Raw genomic sequence first — 15,514 nt, 5'->3', positions numbered from 1 at the left:
AAGGGTTTCAAGGCTCAGGAAAGTTGCTTCCCAGTAAGTCCCAGCCCTGCCCAGGCTATTTGGTCTTCAAACCTGTCACTGATTCTAGCAGGTAAACCCATGTTAGAGGCCACAGTCACCCTCACCAAGCTGGAAGTCATTCTCAGAACTGGAGGACTGGGGTAGATCAAATGATCTTTGTCACCTGGCCTTCTAGTGCAGGTTTTGAATTGTACTTTAATTTCCTGAGGACCCAGATGAGGGTGCCAACTGAAAGTGGGTTTGTGCCATTAGGAAGAGCCTCTATGTCATCAGGTAGGGACACTGTCCCATGTATCAAACCGACCAGAGACACAGTTGCCTGTGCTGAGCACTGGGCATGGGTTAAGTCTCCCAGGGGACAAGGACAGCAAGGATCTTCACAATTACTGCCTGAAGAGAAGCAAACCCCAAGAAGTCGTCGGAGGACAGACCTACCTCCACCACAGACCCTACCGACTAACCCACACCGAGGCAGCCAAAAGGTAACAATCTGAACAATGGTGAACATGAGCGTGAGGCACCAAACCCTCACGCCAGAGCCAGGGAGGACAAAGGGTTGGCTGCCCTCCTACAGCCCAGCAGATCCTGGCTGGCGGCACCACCACCTCATCCCCACATCTACAGTGTTTCTGGGTGAGCGCCGGGGCGGCTCAGCTTGGAGTCTCAGTCTCAGAGCTGAGACATATGGTCTAGTGGCTCCAGTAGGAATTTCACGGTTACCTCCGTCCCTGGCAACCCAACTCCCTCAAAGAGCTTCCTAATGGCCTCAGAGACCCTGCTGTTCCTAAGCCTGCCTAGCTGGTCCCTCTCTGCTCCCACTCAGCTCTGGGCTGCTCTTTAGTTCCACGAGCACATACTCGACCCTGGCACGCATGACCTTGCCTCCAGGTACTTGTCCCAGTTTCTGTTCAACTGCCTCACTCCTCCCTGTCCTCTGGCCTCACTGACGGATCAGCCTTGCAGAAGCCTGAGTCTACACTGACCACGTTCACCGGGGACTTTGCTGAGTCTCGCTTTCCGTGTGCTGCACCCTGTAATACTGGCCGCAGCACATGCTCACTCAAGGATGGGCCTGAACATGGCCTAGAGCCAACTGTTCCTGGCAACAGGGGCAGGCCTATACATCTGCGCTTTGACAGGCAGGAGGCACCAGGCAGTAGGCACACAGGAGGTCTAGATCATAACCTGGCCATGGCTACCTAGACATACACAGACCAGAGCTACGGTGACACGCTCTTCGCTGCGTGCCCTGGGCACCCTAGTTAACTAAAAAAAGCTTTGCCAGTGGGGTGGGTTGTCTCATGGCAGTAATTCCAGTCCTCGGGAAGATGAGACACGGGGGTTCATGGAGAGTTGGAGGTCAGCGTACGTAGGCTATGTAAATAAATGTCTTGACAAAAGGGCAGAATTAAATGTTAATAAACCCTAAGGCACTCTCTTCAAAAATCTATTTCCCTTCCTTTTCTTTTTTTGTGTTTGTTTTTTGTCTTTGTTTTGTTTTTTGTTTGTTTTTTGTTTGCTAGTTTTGTTTTCTTATTAGTATCCTGTTTTCTTTTTCTTTTTTTCTTTCTTTTTTTCAGAGCTGGGGACCGAACCCACGGCCTTGTGCTTGCTAGGCAAGTGCTCTACCACTGAGCTAAATCCCCAACCCCAGTATCCTGTTTTCTTGAGACAGGATCTCAGATATTTTCCAGCCTCTATCTCCTGAGTGAGCTGAGATTGCAAACCCATAACCCTGGAAGGCTGAAAATTTGTCTGTTTCTTTTCTTTCTTTTTAAAATATACATATATTAACATTTAAACATCAGCTCTTACACTGGCCCAGTACTGTATGGAAGAATTGCATGGCACATGCATGCTTGGCTCTGTTTTTGTGACTTATTTGCTGTGCAACCTACCTCGCCTGTAACTAGAGGAAGAGTTGTCCTAAACTCACAGAGAAGAATAAACAACTGAAACAGGAAACCTTTTGCTCCCTGCCACGCTTTACAGCGTCATCGGACCCAGGAAAAGGAAATAGCCAGCTCCAGCGTTTTCAGCTTTCTTCTTTCCCTAAGCTCCCAGCCGGGAGGTTACTAATAAAGGGGGAGGTAGCCCCACCTCTTACTGGAATTTCTTCCTTCAGTCCTCTTCCAGTTAGCCAGGGAAGGATTGCATTTCACAGGACAAAGGCATTTCACTAATGGTTCAGCTTCCCCATCTTTTCTACCGGGAAGGTGGTGATCTGGTGCGTTCTCTCTGGAAGATGGGACAGTCTCTGGGTGCTGGAGGCTCCGTGAAGCTTCACAGAACCAAGAGGCCAGGACTACAGATCCCCGTCTGTTTGTTTCTAAAGATTTGTTTACTTTATTTATATGCATACACTGTAGCTGTCTTCAGGCACACCAGAAGAGGGCGTCGGATCCCATTACCGATGGCTGTGAGCCACCGTGTGGTTGCTGGGAACTGAACTCAGGACCTCTGGAAGAGCAACCAGTGCTCTTAACCACTGAGCCATCTCTCCAGCCCCCAAAGCACTGATTTTTAATTTCATCCGTATAGGACCATAATTCTCTTAAACTCAGATTTCTCCTCCTAAGAATCTCTCTCTCCACAGCCACGTAGCAGACAACACAGCAGAGAGAGACCCATCTCCCACACAGCAAGTTACTTGGCCTCCGAGAGATGATGTCTGGTCACAGAGAATAAGGCCCTCTTGTCCCCTGTAGCACAGGCAGATTACCCTCTGGTTCTGTTGGTCAAGACACTGTGGATGGGACGAAATGGGGTAAGGGAAATTCCCTACCCCAAAATGAGGGCCATAAAATAGGCCCAAGGCGTCAACGAAACCTGTTGTCAATGGAATATGGAGCCCCTCCCAACACCTTGGAGCCAGGAGGTGTCAGAAAAGCAGGCCGTCTGGCTTCCCTCTCACCCTCCACAGGTGAAGCCAGGCCCTCTCCACTCTACTCTCCACTACAGAAATTGATTCCTAGACACTGCATGCTCCTTCCTCTGTATCCTTCCATGGAGTCACAGGGTTTGGGGCATCAAACCTCTCACACCAAGAAAGTCTGCTCCCGCCATTCTGAATGGAGTCTTTTCTTTCATTTTCCACCTCCGCTTATCCCATCCATGGAGCAGAAGCTGCCAAGAAAACTCTTCAAGGATACCGCATGTCCCAGGGCCTTGCCCTTGGAGCATGACCTGGGTCAGTTCAGGTGACACACTGGGTTCTGTATTCAAGAATGAATCTGCTCTCTGTGCTCATCCCTACTCTCTGGGGAGCCCTGGGGAGCTACAGGCTCACTTGGCTTTTCCAGTGTGAATGTGAACTATCCTTGCTGGGCTTATGTGTCTGAACACTTGGTCCCCAGCTGGCAGCGCTGCCTTTAGAAGGTTGTAAAACCTCTGAGATAGGGAGACACGGCTGGGGCAATAGGTTACTGGGTACGGACCCTGAGGCTATAGCCCAGCCCACTCTGCCTGATGGCATCTTTTGTTGGCATCCTGCACAGAGCCGTTGCTACAAGCTCTGGTACCAGTAGCTGACCCACTCAGCCACTGTGTCTTCTCCACCCTAACAGAGTATGAGTCAAAATAAACCTCTCCACTCTAAAGCCGTTTCTAGACTGTTGGAAATTTGGTCCCAGTCATGAGAGAAACAACCATTATGTTGGTAGCCGGGATTGCCTTTACCTCCAACAGTGACACCATTTGGTCACTGTTGCCATGGCAATGGCCATACATCCCCAGTATTCCTTTGCTTCATTTCCCAACTTCACCTGGGAGTAGTTACATCACATTCCAAATAAAAGATAGACAACTTCTGCTCTCTCTCTCTCTCTCTCTCTCTCTCTCTCTCTCTCTCTCTTTCTCGTTTCTCTTCTTTCTCTTGCCCCTTCCCCTTGTCTTGTTCTCCCATTAAATCTCTCCAAGTGGAACCGTTGTTGGTGTTGGTTTTGCTGTGCTTTATCTGGACAGGTGCGGGCCGATATTTAACAACAACGCATTATACTGCAAACCAGGGGATATGTTGCTCCTGTGTGTGGGGAGTGGAGGGGTTAACCTGCCACCTCTTTCCCTTGAAGTCTTATATGGAGGGGACACCAATTGCCCACGGTGTATTAAGAAGATAGGATGCAATAAAGCTATTGTTGGGTGGCTCTCCCAGAGGTAAGAGACCAGCAGAAGGGAATGGACGCAGCTCAGGTCAGCTCAAGGATGGTGCTTACGCTCCAAGTAGGAGCTGAGCGGAGCTGTGCTGTGCTGTCCTGTACATGGGCGAGTGGACCCAACAGCCAAGAGGATCTCAGAGCAGCTGGGGACATGGTACAGTGTGGCCCCAGCTGAGCAAGGGTAGGTCTCGGTTTCTGGGCTCTTGGGCAGTAATAGGACAACAAGAGGAAAATGAACTATTCCTCAGGGGAACTAAAGGTCCTTCTTGTGCCAGGCCCAGCATAGATGTCAGAGCTGCGGACACTGGCAGCCTGGTGGGCTTGAGTTATCAAGTTGTACCCAGCAGGGACCAGCATGGAGACGGGAAGGGGGGTTGTTTCATTAAGACTGACAGAAGCAGGTGGAGAGTAAAAACATCCCCTAAAGTAGGAAGGGGTGGGCACGGGAGCCACGGTACAGAGGAACACTGACTTCTAAATGATGTGTATCTGCTTCTGCCCACCCCACAGACCTTGTCCGCTCAGGCTCCACACTCCTTCCCTCGAAGCTTCCCCACAGCATCCTAACAATGTCCTCAGTGACTCAGTGATGCCACTGTTCTCCCCACCACATCCCCCCACAGTGGCCGCTGGGGTGTCCCTGGAACCAGAAGAAGTGAGAAAGGAAACAGGTAAGGGTCAGCTTGGACCTCACCTAGGTGACATCGTGTGAAGAAGATGACTGACAACAAGGGACTCCTCTCCTCATCTGGGGATAGAGTCTTAATACCGTAAAGCTAATTGATACCTACACTAGAGTGACATCCTGTTTTCAGGTATGCCTGCCAAGCATAGAAAATACAGAAAACAGGGCCATCGTGCACAGAAACCACATGCATTTCTTAAAAATAAGCTCAGGCTGGAGAGATGGCTCAGTGGTTAAGAGCACTGGCTGCTCTTCCAGAGGTCCTGAGTTCAATTCCCAGCAACCACATGGTGGCTCACAACCATCTGTAATGGGATCTGATGCCCTCTTCTGGTGTGTCTGAAGACAGCTACAGTGTACTTATATGTAATAAATAAATTAATCTTTAAAAAAAAAAAAAGCTCAAGTAACTAGAAATGGTGGGGGATGTGGTGGGAGGATCTGCTTTGTTTTGATAAGTTTGTGAGAGAAATAAGGGGTCTGTACACTGCTCGTGTCTGGCCATGCTGCTCTTACCTAGATCCTGGGGACAAGAATTCAGATCTGAGGAAGATAGGAAACCATTGTCTGTCAGATATGACAGTGGTCTTGGGGTATACGCATTAACACCTTTTCAGAAATAAACAAAAACCGTCAGGGAGTGGGGTGGGTGGGTGGGGCAGATACTCTCGAGCCTTTATTTCCTTAATCCTGTATCTACATGACATTTACATGGCAGATTACGCATTTTGTAAAAAGCACACAAAGAATACAGTGAAAGAAAAAACAAAAAAAGGGTTACCCACAGGGGATAGGAGGGCAGGAAACTTAGACCAGAGAACAGCCCAGGAGTTACCGCCTGGGTTCTCTCTTGCTAAATTTGCATATGCTTTCAAATTTTCATACCAGGGAGGATTTCAACCAGGGTAGACTGAGAATCTCAAATATCATCCACAAGGGAGGGGCAGAAAGCACTAAGGCGGGAGGCAGAGGCCTGGTCCAGGCTGAAGGACAAGCTTAGAGACTGGACACGGTCCTGTTCACTCTTCCCAGGAGCCTGAGGCCTTCTGGAGACGCTTTACTGCAGCTGTTCAGTGGCTTGCTTTATTGCTGGGGTCAATTTTCAACGTGTTTTAAGATGAGACCATGAGAAATTAAAAGAATCTGAAAATAGGTAAGTGAATTCACCACAGGAAGTTCGAGCATGTTAGAAACTGCGCCCTGAATGCTGGAGCCTACCCAGCAGTTCTGTCCATCAGAGAGAGCTGTCTTTCCAGGACTTCATTAAGAAACAACAGAAGGCAATAGGCAGTGTGGAAATGGATCTTACTACAAAGAACTCACGCCCTCTTGGGCTCACAGGACAATTAAATGCAGGATGAAATCCTGGGTTCTCTGCCTTCACGTGTGCGTGTCCTGCTTACTTCGGGTTGAGCTTCTGCTAGATTCTGCAGAGCTGTGTAAATGACTGGGGAGCGCGTCCATCCACTATCTGGTCCCCCAGAAGACTGGGGCAGAGAGATAAGTTAGTTACCCTGGATTCCACCACCAACAGAACCAATGGGGCAGAGCAACCCCAGAGGAGGGCAGTTGTCCCTGGGCGAGGCCATTGTCCCTGGGTGAGGCTGTGACCCGGATCGTTTTGTTTTCCCCTCAATCAGTAATCTTTAGACCACACTGCAGAATCAGAACAGAGACAATAACCAACCAGACCACACCTTCCTTACAACTGCACGCCTCTATTCTTTTTTTTTCTTTAAAAACTTTTATTTGTTCCTCTACAACAGAAGTAGAGTAGTGCAAGAAGCCTGTGCAACAGCGTGTGTCCATGGAGTGGGTCTCAGATCTCATCTTTTCCAAAGCGGGCTTCTTGTTGCAACCTTACTCCTGGGTTTTCCAAATCCAGCACAAACACCTCTGCTCTGTCTTCTCCTTCATAGCTGCTTCCTAAGACGGGCTTTCCTGTCTAGATTTGCGCTTGTCAAAGACCTGTCTTAGCAGCCTTCTTGTCCTCAATATCCATATAGATGCATCTTGCTAGTTCAGGGAAGTCACTGGGCTCTTTACCCAATCTCCCCAATGTGGCCACATGGATTCAACCTCCTCTCTCCGTTTTTCACCTCTCATCTCTAACTGACATACAGGGGTGTGTGGCTTAGCCTAGCCTGCTGGGGCCAGGCTTTTGCCCTAACACTTGGGTTACATTAAGAACAAAAGTTCCATAAAGCCTATGTGGTCTGAAGCCCAGTTCACCGGCCTACTACTTAATACCTGTTATTGAGCACCAAGCCACCTCCTCGTCCAATGAGAGTGGGTTGTGGGTCCGTAGTACCTGCCCTGCTTCAGGCCCTTCACGACTGTGATCAGGCCCCCAGCTTACATACATGCCATGCGCCCTTCTGACCTTCTGAATCTTTAGCCACAGGAGGTTCCAAGAAAGCAAGGAGAGCTGCTTAAAGGGGAACTCCCCAACTACTCCCCTGTAGTAAACGAAAACAGCTGTCACTGAACTCATGGCAGAAGCAAATCCTGTTAGAGGTTGCTTAGTGCCTGCAGCTCTAGGTTCTAGAATACACTCCCGAACACGGTGGTGGTGTTCCCCCTCAGGGAGGGGGTGGGGTGTGGGGGTGTCATGCAAAATAAAAATGCAAATATCAACTTATAAAACAAATGCGCTTGTACATGTCTTATACACTGGGGTTCCACGTTCAAGTCTCCGACTTCAGAATAGCGAAAGATGGTTTTGGTCAAGATCCTGGAGCTGTGGTCACAGCTCAGCCACACCTGGGAGACCGACTCTAGGGGGCTCAGTTTTTTGATTTATAAAACTGGACATGGGGCTGGAAAGACAACGGTTCAGTGGTTCAAGGCATTTGCTCTTCTTGTAGAGGACCTGGATTTAGGTCCCAGCGTCCACATGGTGGCTCACAACCACTCGTAGCTCTAGCTCCAGGGTGGGGACCGGTGCTCTCTCCTGGCCTCCATGGCACCAGGCATGCTTGCAGTGCATTTAAATACATTCAGGCAAAATCTCATACACGCAAGATAGAGGATACGTAAGTCTTTGAAATGGAAACAGCTATCTACCACATAGTTTCTTGTTTTTATGAGGGAAAAAGGAAAACTCGCAGAACACAGTGGAGCACACCTCTAATCCTGCCGCCTAGGAGGTCAAGGCTAAGGCAGGGGATTCATGATTTTGAGACTTTGCGGGATTTAAAATATTTTTTGCAGGATCTAAAATATTTAAAAATACAAAGCTCAAAGCACATTGAGATTTCACCCAGTTTATATGGTCTGATCCTCGCCCCCATTCTTACTTAACCTCATGCAAGTACCTTTTTTCTCTTCCAGGACATATAGAATGTGACCCTTAACTGCCACCAATAATAATATCAACTACAGGTTAACCCAACCATTGGTGATGGAAACCCAGATCATTCTGCCTTCTCTTTCCAACACAGTGCCAAGTGCCTTTCCTTGCATCCCCACCAGCCTGACTCTCATCTATATAATGAGGAGCTGAGGGTAGGAAATGGCTTCCCCATTTCTTCTGTGGTCTATACTTTTGGAAGCCCCGATGTGATAATAGAAACATGTAAATCAACACAAGTGTCCATGGTACAGAGTTCACATGCCAGAGGTCATGCCCTTGCTGGTTTCACCTCCTGGAATTGGCTGAGGTAGCATTAACACTGAACTATAATCACGGCTGAGTCTGGGGTTTTTCTATGCCCCTTGTTCTGGGCAGAGAACATATGGCGTTCTATGCTCAGGTTCAAGATCAAGGACTGGCAAGTCCTGGCTGACTCTCAGGGTTTCTGGCTCAAAGATAGCATTAAATTAGTCATGGACGAATCCAAGCAGCTGGAGTGGAACAGAGGGCAGAGGTAGCACCAGAGACTGGAATGCTCCAGTAGCTACTATGCCAGCTAGGGCTGCCCAAGGAGCCCTCCCTGGCAGGCAGCTGGCATTCACCAGAACCGGCTCCTTCTTCACGAGACAATGAATCCACTGTTAACTGCCCAGAGACTTGATTAACATTTGCAAAAAAAAAAAAAAAAAAAAAAAAAAACACAAAGTGGAAAATTCCACCTGTGTGGGCGGAAGCTAGACTCAACTGTACGTCAACAATCCTCACAGCCTTGCTCTCTCCAGGACGGATACAGCAGAGTAACAAAGATCAAGGGTCCAAGAGAATTTTTCCATTTGAGAACATGGAGACATTAGAATAAAAAAAAATTTTTTTTAATTGTCTCGTCTCCCCTGCTTTAAATCTATGCAGCAAATTTAAACCCATAAACTCGCTTTCCCACTCTGGTTTCTTCTGAGTTTCCTGATGGCTCCGTTAGAGTGACAGAGGTAATGCCAGTTCCATGTTATATGTGCCTGGGGAAACTGAGGTGGCAAGAGACCAAGAGCTTTGGCCATGGCCAAGGGATAGCAAGTGAGTCATAGAGCCAGGAAACCCGGCTGGAGTCTCAGCTGCAGTGGCCACACAGACCTGCTGGAAGTCTGGGGGATGGACGAAGTCATCTTCCAGGCCTGGACCACACTGTGACCTTCTCCTACACGATGGAAGAAATCCAAAGCAATCTTCCCAGGGGTGCAGGCTTCGGCATGGCCTTGGAGGAAGGCATGTGCTGGTTTACTCACTCATTCTGAGATTTCAGGAGCAGCCTCCCCCCTGGACATGAAGACTTTGCTGAGCCAGGCGGCTCCGGTAGCCCTGCAGACTGAGTGCATGACTAAGGGCAACCCGGGGAGAATCTCTAAGGATCGCTCCCTTCAGATTCCAGACACCTCTTCACTATGACGGCCCGCTCATTTAGTTGTACAGGAGAGGCAACTGAGCCTCTGAGGAGAGCGGCGGTGGCTTGCCTTACATCCAGAAGAAGAAGCTAAGCCCTCTTCGGTGGCCCTGCCTGCCACACCCACTCCAGTGGAGTCTCTGTGACGAGAAGCTCTTGTGCGTCGTTTCTGTCCAGACAGAGGCATGTGCCTGGAATGGCTTCCCTCCTGGAGGTCCTGGCCGTCTCCCCTACAAATAGATGATGACTGGGGTCTATGCTTGCCGTGGAGGTGCCTTCTGTATTCTAGCCTTGGTGATCTTAGCAACTTTAAGCCTGTCAACAATATCTGATTTTAAGAGCATAGCAGTGTGGGAAGATGGTCATGTACCTTTAGATGTCTCAGGAACTGAAAGTTCAGAGACGGAAACGTCTCACACCATCATGATCCCGACGAACTCAACGGCTGCGATGAATTCAACTGCTACACCCATTAGTTCCCAGCAAATAGGAGAGAAATTAATTGCAGTCACTAACAACATGACTGTTCCAGAAAAGCCTCCCCCCCCCTTTTTGGATAAGTTTTGTTTAGCATGATTCAGAATAGTGACGTTTCTTTTAGAAAGATCATGGATAAGTTCCAACAAGTTGAACAAACTTTTTTTTTTTTTTGGTTCTTTTTTTCCGGAGCTGGGGACCGAACCCAGGGCCTTGTGCTTCCTAGGTAAGCGCTCTACCACTGAGCTAAATCCCCAGCCCCTAAGTTGAACAAACTTATCAAGAGTTAACTAGAAGGAAAAGAGAAACTAACATTGAGCAAGAAATGAACAAAATTATAGAATGGTTACAAAAGTTTCCATTTTATTCTGAGGGGCCATAAATATAGAGTTTAAACTTTATTACAACAAAGGTAAATGTTGAATGCATACCTGGTGCCCACGAGCCTGGCAGTATAACTGCAGTTTTCTAAACTATTGTTTGCGGCTGAGAATTGTTTCCTAGACTGTACGTTCAGTTTTCCTCCTTGCAAGGGACATTTGGTGGGGTGATGAATAAGAGCTGAATGATCGCCAATTATGATGGACCTGTTCTAACTGCTTAAATCTATGCCAACAAGTAAAGCTTTTCACAACAGCACACACCTCGAGTTTGTGTCTGTCTGTCACGCCGAATCCGTTCTCTACCTGAAATTCAAGCCTTGGTCCCTCTGATGATACACTCTCCTGGGTGGTCTGTGGCACCTGCCTCTGGGCTTAGGCATCTAAGCAAGTGGGTCCGTTTCAGCTGGTCACCTTAGAGGCCCAATGTTCAGTGAACAAGGATCATTGTGGGGTGAGGAGGGCACTTGTGGCAGGGTGGAAAGTACTGAGGACAGGCAGCTACAGCCTCTTTGCCCAGGTATGACCCTGTCTATAGCTGCTGAGTCTTGCTTATATTTCCTTCCACTGCCCACGGGCCACAGGTACATGCCCTTGTCCCAGAGTCAGGGCAGTGTCATCTCTGAGCCTGTCATCACTGGCCTTGGAGGTGGGTTGGGGGACTTCACAGGCTGTGTCTGGAGGCTGTCCTAGCATCCTAGCCTGGGTATCCTCCCATAGCTTCTACCCCTTCCTACCCCCTTTCACCTGGTTCTTCCTCTCTCCTTTGCCACCAGCGATAAGAAACCCAGCTAGCTGTCCTGACCCATTTCTCAAAGCAAGCCAATCCAGTACCCAATTCCTTATGTTTGTCCCACCTTCCCTTGCCAATGTCAGGTGAGGTTACTCTAGGGTCTGTGTTCATCTAGAACTTTCCTGCCAGAGCTGAAACACCTTCTGCCCGCCTTTCTGCCTCAGGGGCCAAGAAATGGCTGACTCATATGCCTGTTCCTGGGCCTTAACTCTCAATCCCTGCTGTCCCAAAGCCCTAGCCTTTTGCCCTGAGGGTACTACAGCAGGGTGTGTTCTGTCAGAGCAGCCCCAATCCTGCCCAGGGATTGGCACTCAGCCGCTCACTGAATGAACACGTTGGCAATCAGTAGTGATTTGCTCAGCTGAGAGGGAGCGGTCCCCTACTTGTCTGCACAGCTCCACGGGTTGTTTTTCAAAACCAAAGACCGATTGCCATCTAAACATCTCGCCCTGTTCCTCGGCCCCATGGGACAAATTTCTCAGAGGGAAACTGGAAAGAGGCCATCTCCGCTTTGCTTTTGCATCAGGGCAGGCACTCTGGCCTTGCGTTCTGACCCAGCGTTCAGTTTCATGCCAAGAGCATACACCTTTGCACCCCGGTAGCAGGGAAGTGTTTACCGTTTCAGAAGGGCTGCTATGAAAGCTCAAAGTGTTCCCAGGAACCACTGGTTGAGTGAGGTGGAGTGAGGGCCCAGGATGGCCCAGTCCCAGGTGGGGGTGGGTCTACAGTTTCCTGTTGTCAATTTCCTTTCTCAGGAAACTATTCCTTGCAATCCCACAGAGGCTAGGAATTGAGCCTTTTCCAGGTGAATCAAAGCCAGAACCTTCACCTGAGTCTCACGGATGAATTTACTCTGAATCCCAGTTGGGCTTCAGCAAACACAGCTGCTTGACTCCACCCGACCTCTCCGCTGGGATAAGCAGGACTTCTGCCTGAGGGCTCCCTCCAATTCCATTCCGGGTCTAAGAGTTTGGTGATCCCAGCTCTACTACGGATGTATGAGGGGTCGAAGCAGCAGAATTCCAGGCTTCTGTAGCCCTTACTCTAACCCCAAACGATACTGGGCTATCCCCGTCTCAAGCCATTTTATCTCAAAAGGATGGTCCCTAGTTCGCCTTCCCAGAATTAAGGTCTGAGAGGCAGTGGAGAGAGTCCGGCAGATTTCATTCAGGCACCCAAATGTCAGAACCTCAGCTCGGAACCCACAGTGCTGAGACACCAGCTTCGGGACCCCAGATGTAACCGCCAGACCTCATTCTATAGAAATACACTTAACCAGAAAGCTTGAGGGGCCAGGGGTGGAGATTCCTATCACTATTACCTTGTAACTGTAAGTTCCTGTCACTGGTCGCTAGTTCTCTCAAAGAAGCCCAGAAGCTTTCAGTGGCTCGAATCCCTCCCCCCTTTCTTTCTGTGACTCTTTCTGGGTAAAGGAGGCTTCCGGTTCTCCCGATCCACCCAGCCTAAGACCCGAAGCTCGCTACTCACCCAAGACACCTCCGCACCTGGGCCGCAGAAGGATTGGAATCAGGAGCACCGACAAGGCGGTGGCCGCCGATCCTCGCCCGCTGCGCTTTAACTGGCGGACCCGGAGTGTCGCGTGCTCTCCTCGGCCCGGATGGGGCTGCTCTGTCTGGCTCCAGGCGCCTGACCTGCGGCACACACCTGTGCGCGGGGCTCGACACGCACCGCGCCTGTTGGAGCTTCTATCCTCCCCGGCTCGAGTCATTCGCACCCCGCCCATCCCCGCGAGCCCCGCGGGCGACAAGGCGGCCACTTTACTGTCTTGGGACCAGGCCAGCGCCCGCCCCGGCTAGGGCAGGGCAGTATTGTCGGAGGCGGAGCCCGGAGAGTTGCCGCGGGCTCCTGGATAAGAGGACCCTGGATCTCCCGCCCCAGCTCCGCGTGGTGGTGGGCGGTGGCCGGGCCATGTTGCTAGTGTTGCTGAGCCTGGCTGCTATGTGCAGGAGCGCCCTGTCCCGAGAGCCGGTAAGCATCCCCCTCCGCCGTGGGTACCCTTTCCCTCAGTTTCCATCCTTTCAGCTGAACCCCGATAAGCACCTGAAGACCTATCAGCTCGACTGTCGAGGAAATTGTCCGTGGACCGCCCTCAGAAAGAGACCAGTTTTGCACCCCTGAGATAACCACAATGGGATTTGAACTCGATTCCCATCCTAGAAGGTATCTGCGATCAGACTGCCTCCCCAGGGGCGCGAGGTTTAGAGCTGTCACAGGTGCCACCCTGGGCATTTGTGCTTACCTAGTCTTAGAATTCTCCTGAAAGAGGGGGGTGATACTCAACTCACACAGGTAGTGTGCCTCGTCTCCGGGTTCATGAGGACAAACAAGACGGTACTGCTTATATCTGTGCTTCCCACCTATTGGGTCGACAGCCAGCCGGCGTCTGTCTGCCTGCTTGCTTTTCCTTTCTGTCTAGGGCCATGTTGACTGCAGAAGGTAGGTATCTGTTCGTTCTTCTCCAGTCCTCATGAAAGAACCTTTCTGGTTATTCAAGAGGAAAAAGCTCATCCTCAACAAGGCATTTAGATGCAATCCCTGTCCCGTTCAAGGCGGCCTTGATGACTGTGGAAAGTCAAAGCTTGTTCATGGCGTCCTGACACCAGCAGCTGCTGTCCTTGCCCTCTGTGCAAAAGAACGGTCCTGGGGGCAGCTGTGGGGAAGACGGAATAAACTCTACTATGTGTAGAGCTGTTGCCTGGCTTTTTTTCTGCACCTTGTCTTGCTACCTTTCAACTAGATCTCGGTTCCTACAGGTGGCTCATTTGTTTAATAAGAGAATGTCACAAAACAAAGGACAATGGATGACTTCATCCAAACAGAATTTGCTCCATCAAAACCTTTGCTTCCTGCCTTCAGCCAAGGTTTTGGAAATGAGGGGGCTGAGATCCTAGAGTCCCTTGGGTTTGTCACATTGTGTCTTGCCACTGAAGATTACTGACAACTGGAATAAATGTTTTAGGCTAAATATGCTATTCTGGAACCAGACTATTCTTTTTTTTTTTTTTTTTTTAGAAATTAAACTTCAAAAGGTTTAGTACTGGCCTTTCGTAGACACTGATGAGTTTTTCTTTTTTGAAAGCTGTTTTAGAAAGATGAAATCACAGTCATGTCACCCTCCTGTTCCCCCGTTTTTCTAAGTAGCTGAGTCCTAGATCAGAAAAGAAATATGATATGAACTTGGGGGTGGGGGTGAGGGGATGTGGGCTGAAGTCATTGCTACCTACTTTCTTCTCTTTGCACAGTCAATTCTTTACTTGGAGAAATTAATATTACATTGTCCCCCAAACCAACAGTTAAGCATTAGACGGTAAAGGGGGGCCTTACTGTGGCCCTCAGTAATCTGAGGCAGGGAAAGCAAGCATGCTGGAGCCTACCTGGTCTTCAAGTGGATGAGCAGCTGCCAGGAAATCAGGCATGCTAATGGCCAAACCATGGTCCATCGAAGCTACAGTGGGGCAGCTTAATTCCCCTCAAGTTGTAAAGTGCAATCAAATGAGCTCCTTTCTTTCAAAAAAAACTTAAAAAGTTTTATTTGTGTGTGTGTGTGTGTTTGTGTGTGTATGTGTGTGTGTGTGTGTGTGTGTGTGTGTGTGTGTGTGCGCGCGCACACACACACTTTCGCCCCTCCCCTCAGAAACAAGAGACATTGGATTTCGGAGCTGGAGTTAGGGGCAGTTGTTGGGAGTTGCCTGATGTGAGAGCTGGAACCTAAATGCAGGTCCACTGCAGGAACAATATGTTCTTAACTGCTGAACCATCTCTCCAGCACATCTTTCTTTGAGAACTTGTCACTTGTGCACGCATCTAAGGAAAAAGATGGTGTTTTGCCTAATTTGGTAAATGAAGCATTGTGGTTTACTGGCTTCAACATGACGTCTGGTTTCTCTCTTTCCTGCAGACTATTCAGTGTGGCTCTGAGACAGGTGGGTGCATTAGAGAACTGGCGAGGTCACAGATGACCAGGCACAGCATGGTGTGTTGCCTTGTTAACTGACGGGAGTGAGGTTTTCAAGGCGGAACTTGAGGAGTAAGGATGTGTTTGAAATGGGCTGGCCTCCTGATGAATTAGCACACAGGCAGAGTGGGACTCATCATGCTAAGTGGGAGGCAGTACCTGCCACCCCACAGAGGGACAGAGGTTATGGTGTGAGATGGGGACATTACTGTTGGGAGTAGGCAGCGAATGTTTT

General features: G+C 49.5%; 2 protein-coding genes across 5 annotated transcripts in view; one reads left to right on the top strand and one right to left on the bottom strand.

The window, feature by feature from the left end:
* Window positions 1-13,039, bottom strand: part of Chdh (choline dehydrogenase) — a 31,308-nt gene extending 18,269 nt beyond the window's left edge. Inside the window, exon 1 of one of the 3 annotated variants that reach the window (XM_087587658.1) lies at window positions 12,792-13,039. The gene's annotated coding sequence lies outside the window, so the exon portion shown is untranslated. The remainder of the gene's footprint in view (window positions 1-12,791) is intronic. The other 2 variants (XM_087587657.1, NM_198731.3) reach the window with 2 other exon arrangements.
* A 95-nt stretch (window positions 13,040-13,134) lies between these two features.
* The window catches only part of Il17rb (interleukin 17 receptor B), a 13,768-nt gene continuing 11,388 nt past the window's right edge, over window positions 13,135-15,514 (top strand). For both annotated transcript variants that reach the window (NM_001415057.1, NM_001107290.2), the window contains 2 exon segments: window positions 13,135-13,292; window positions 15,223-15,247. In NM_001415057.1, the coding sequence (NP_001401986.1) occupies window positions 13,233-13,292; window positions 15,223-15,247 (85 nt within the window). In that variant the 5' untranslated portion in view covers window positions 13,135-13,232.

Source organism: Rattus norvegicus, chromosome 16, assembly GCF_021556685.1.
Source record: "Rattus norvegicus strain SHRSP/BbbUtx chromosome 16, alternate assembly SHRSP_T2T, whole genome shotgun sequence".
In the NCBI taxonomy this organism is placed as follows: Eukaryota; Metazoa; Chordata; class Mammalia; order Rodentia; family Muridae; genus Rattus; species Rattus norvegicus.
The sequence above is the reverse complement of the archived record's forward strand: the minus strand, read 5'-3'. Positions and strand labels throughout refer to the sequence as shown.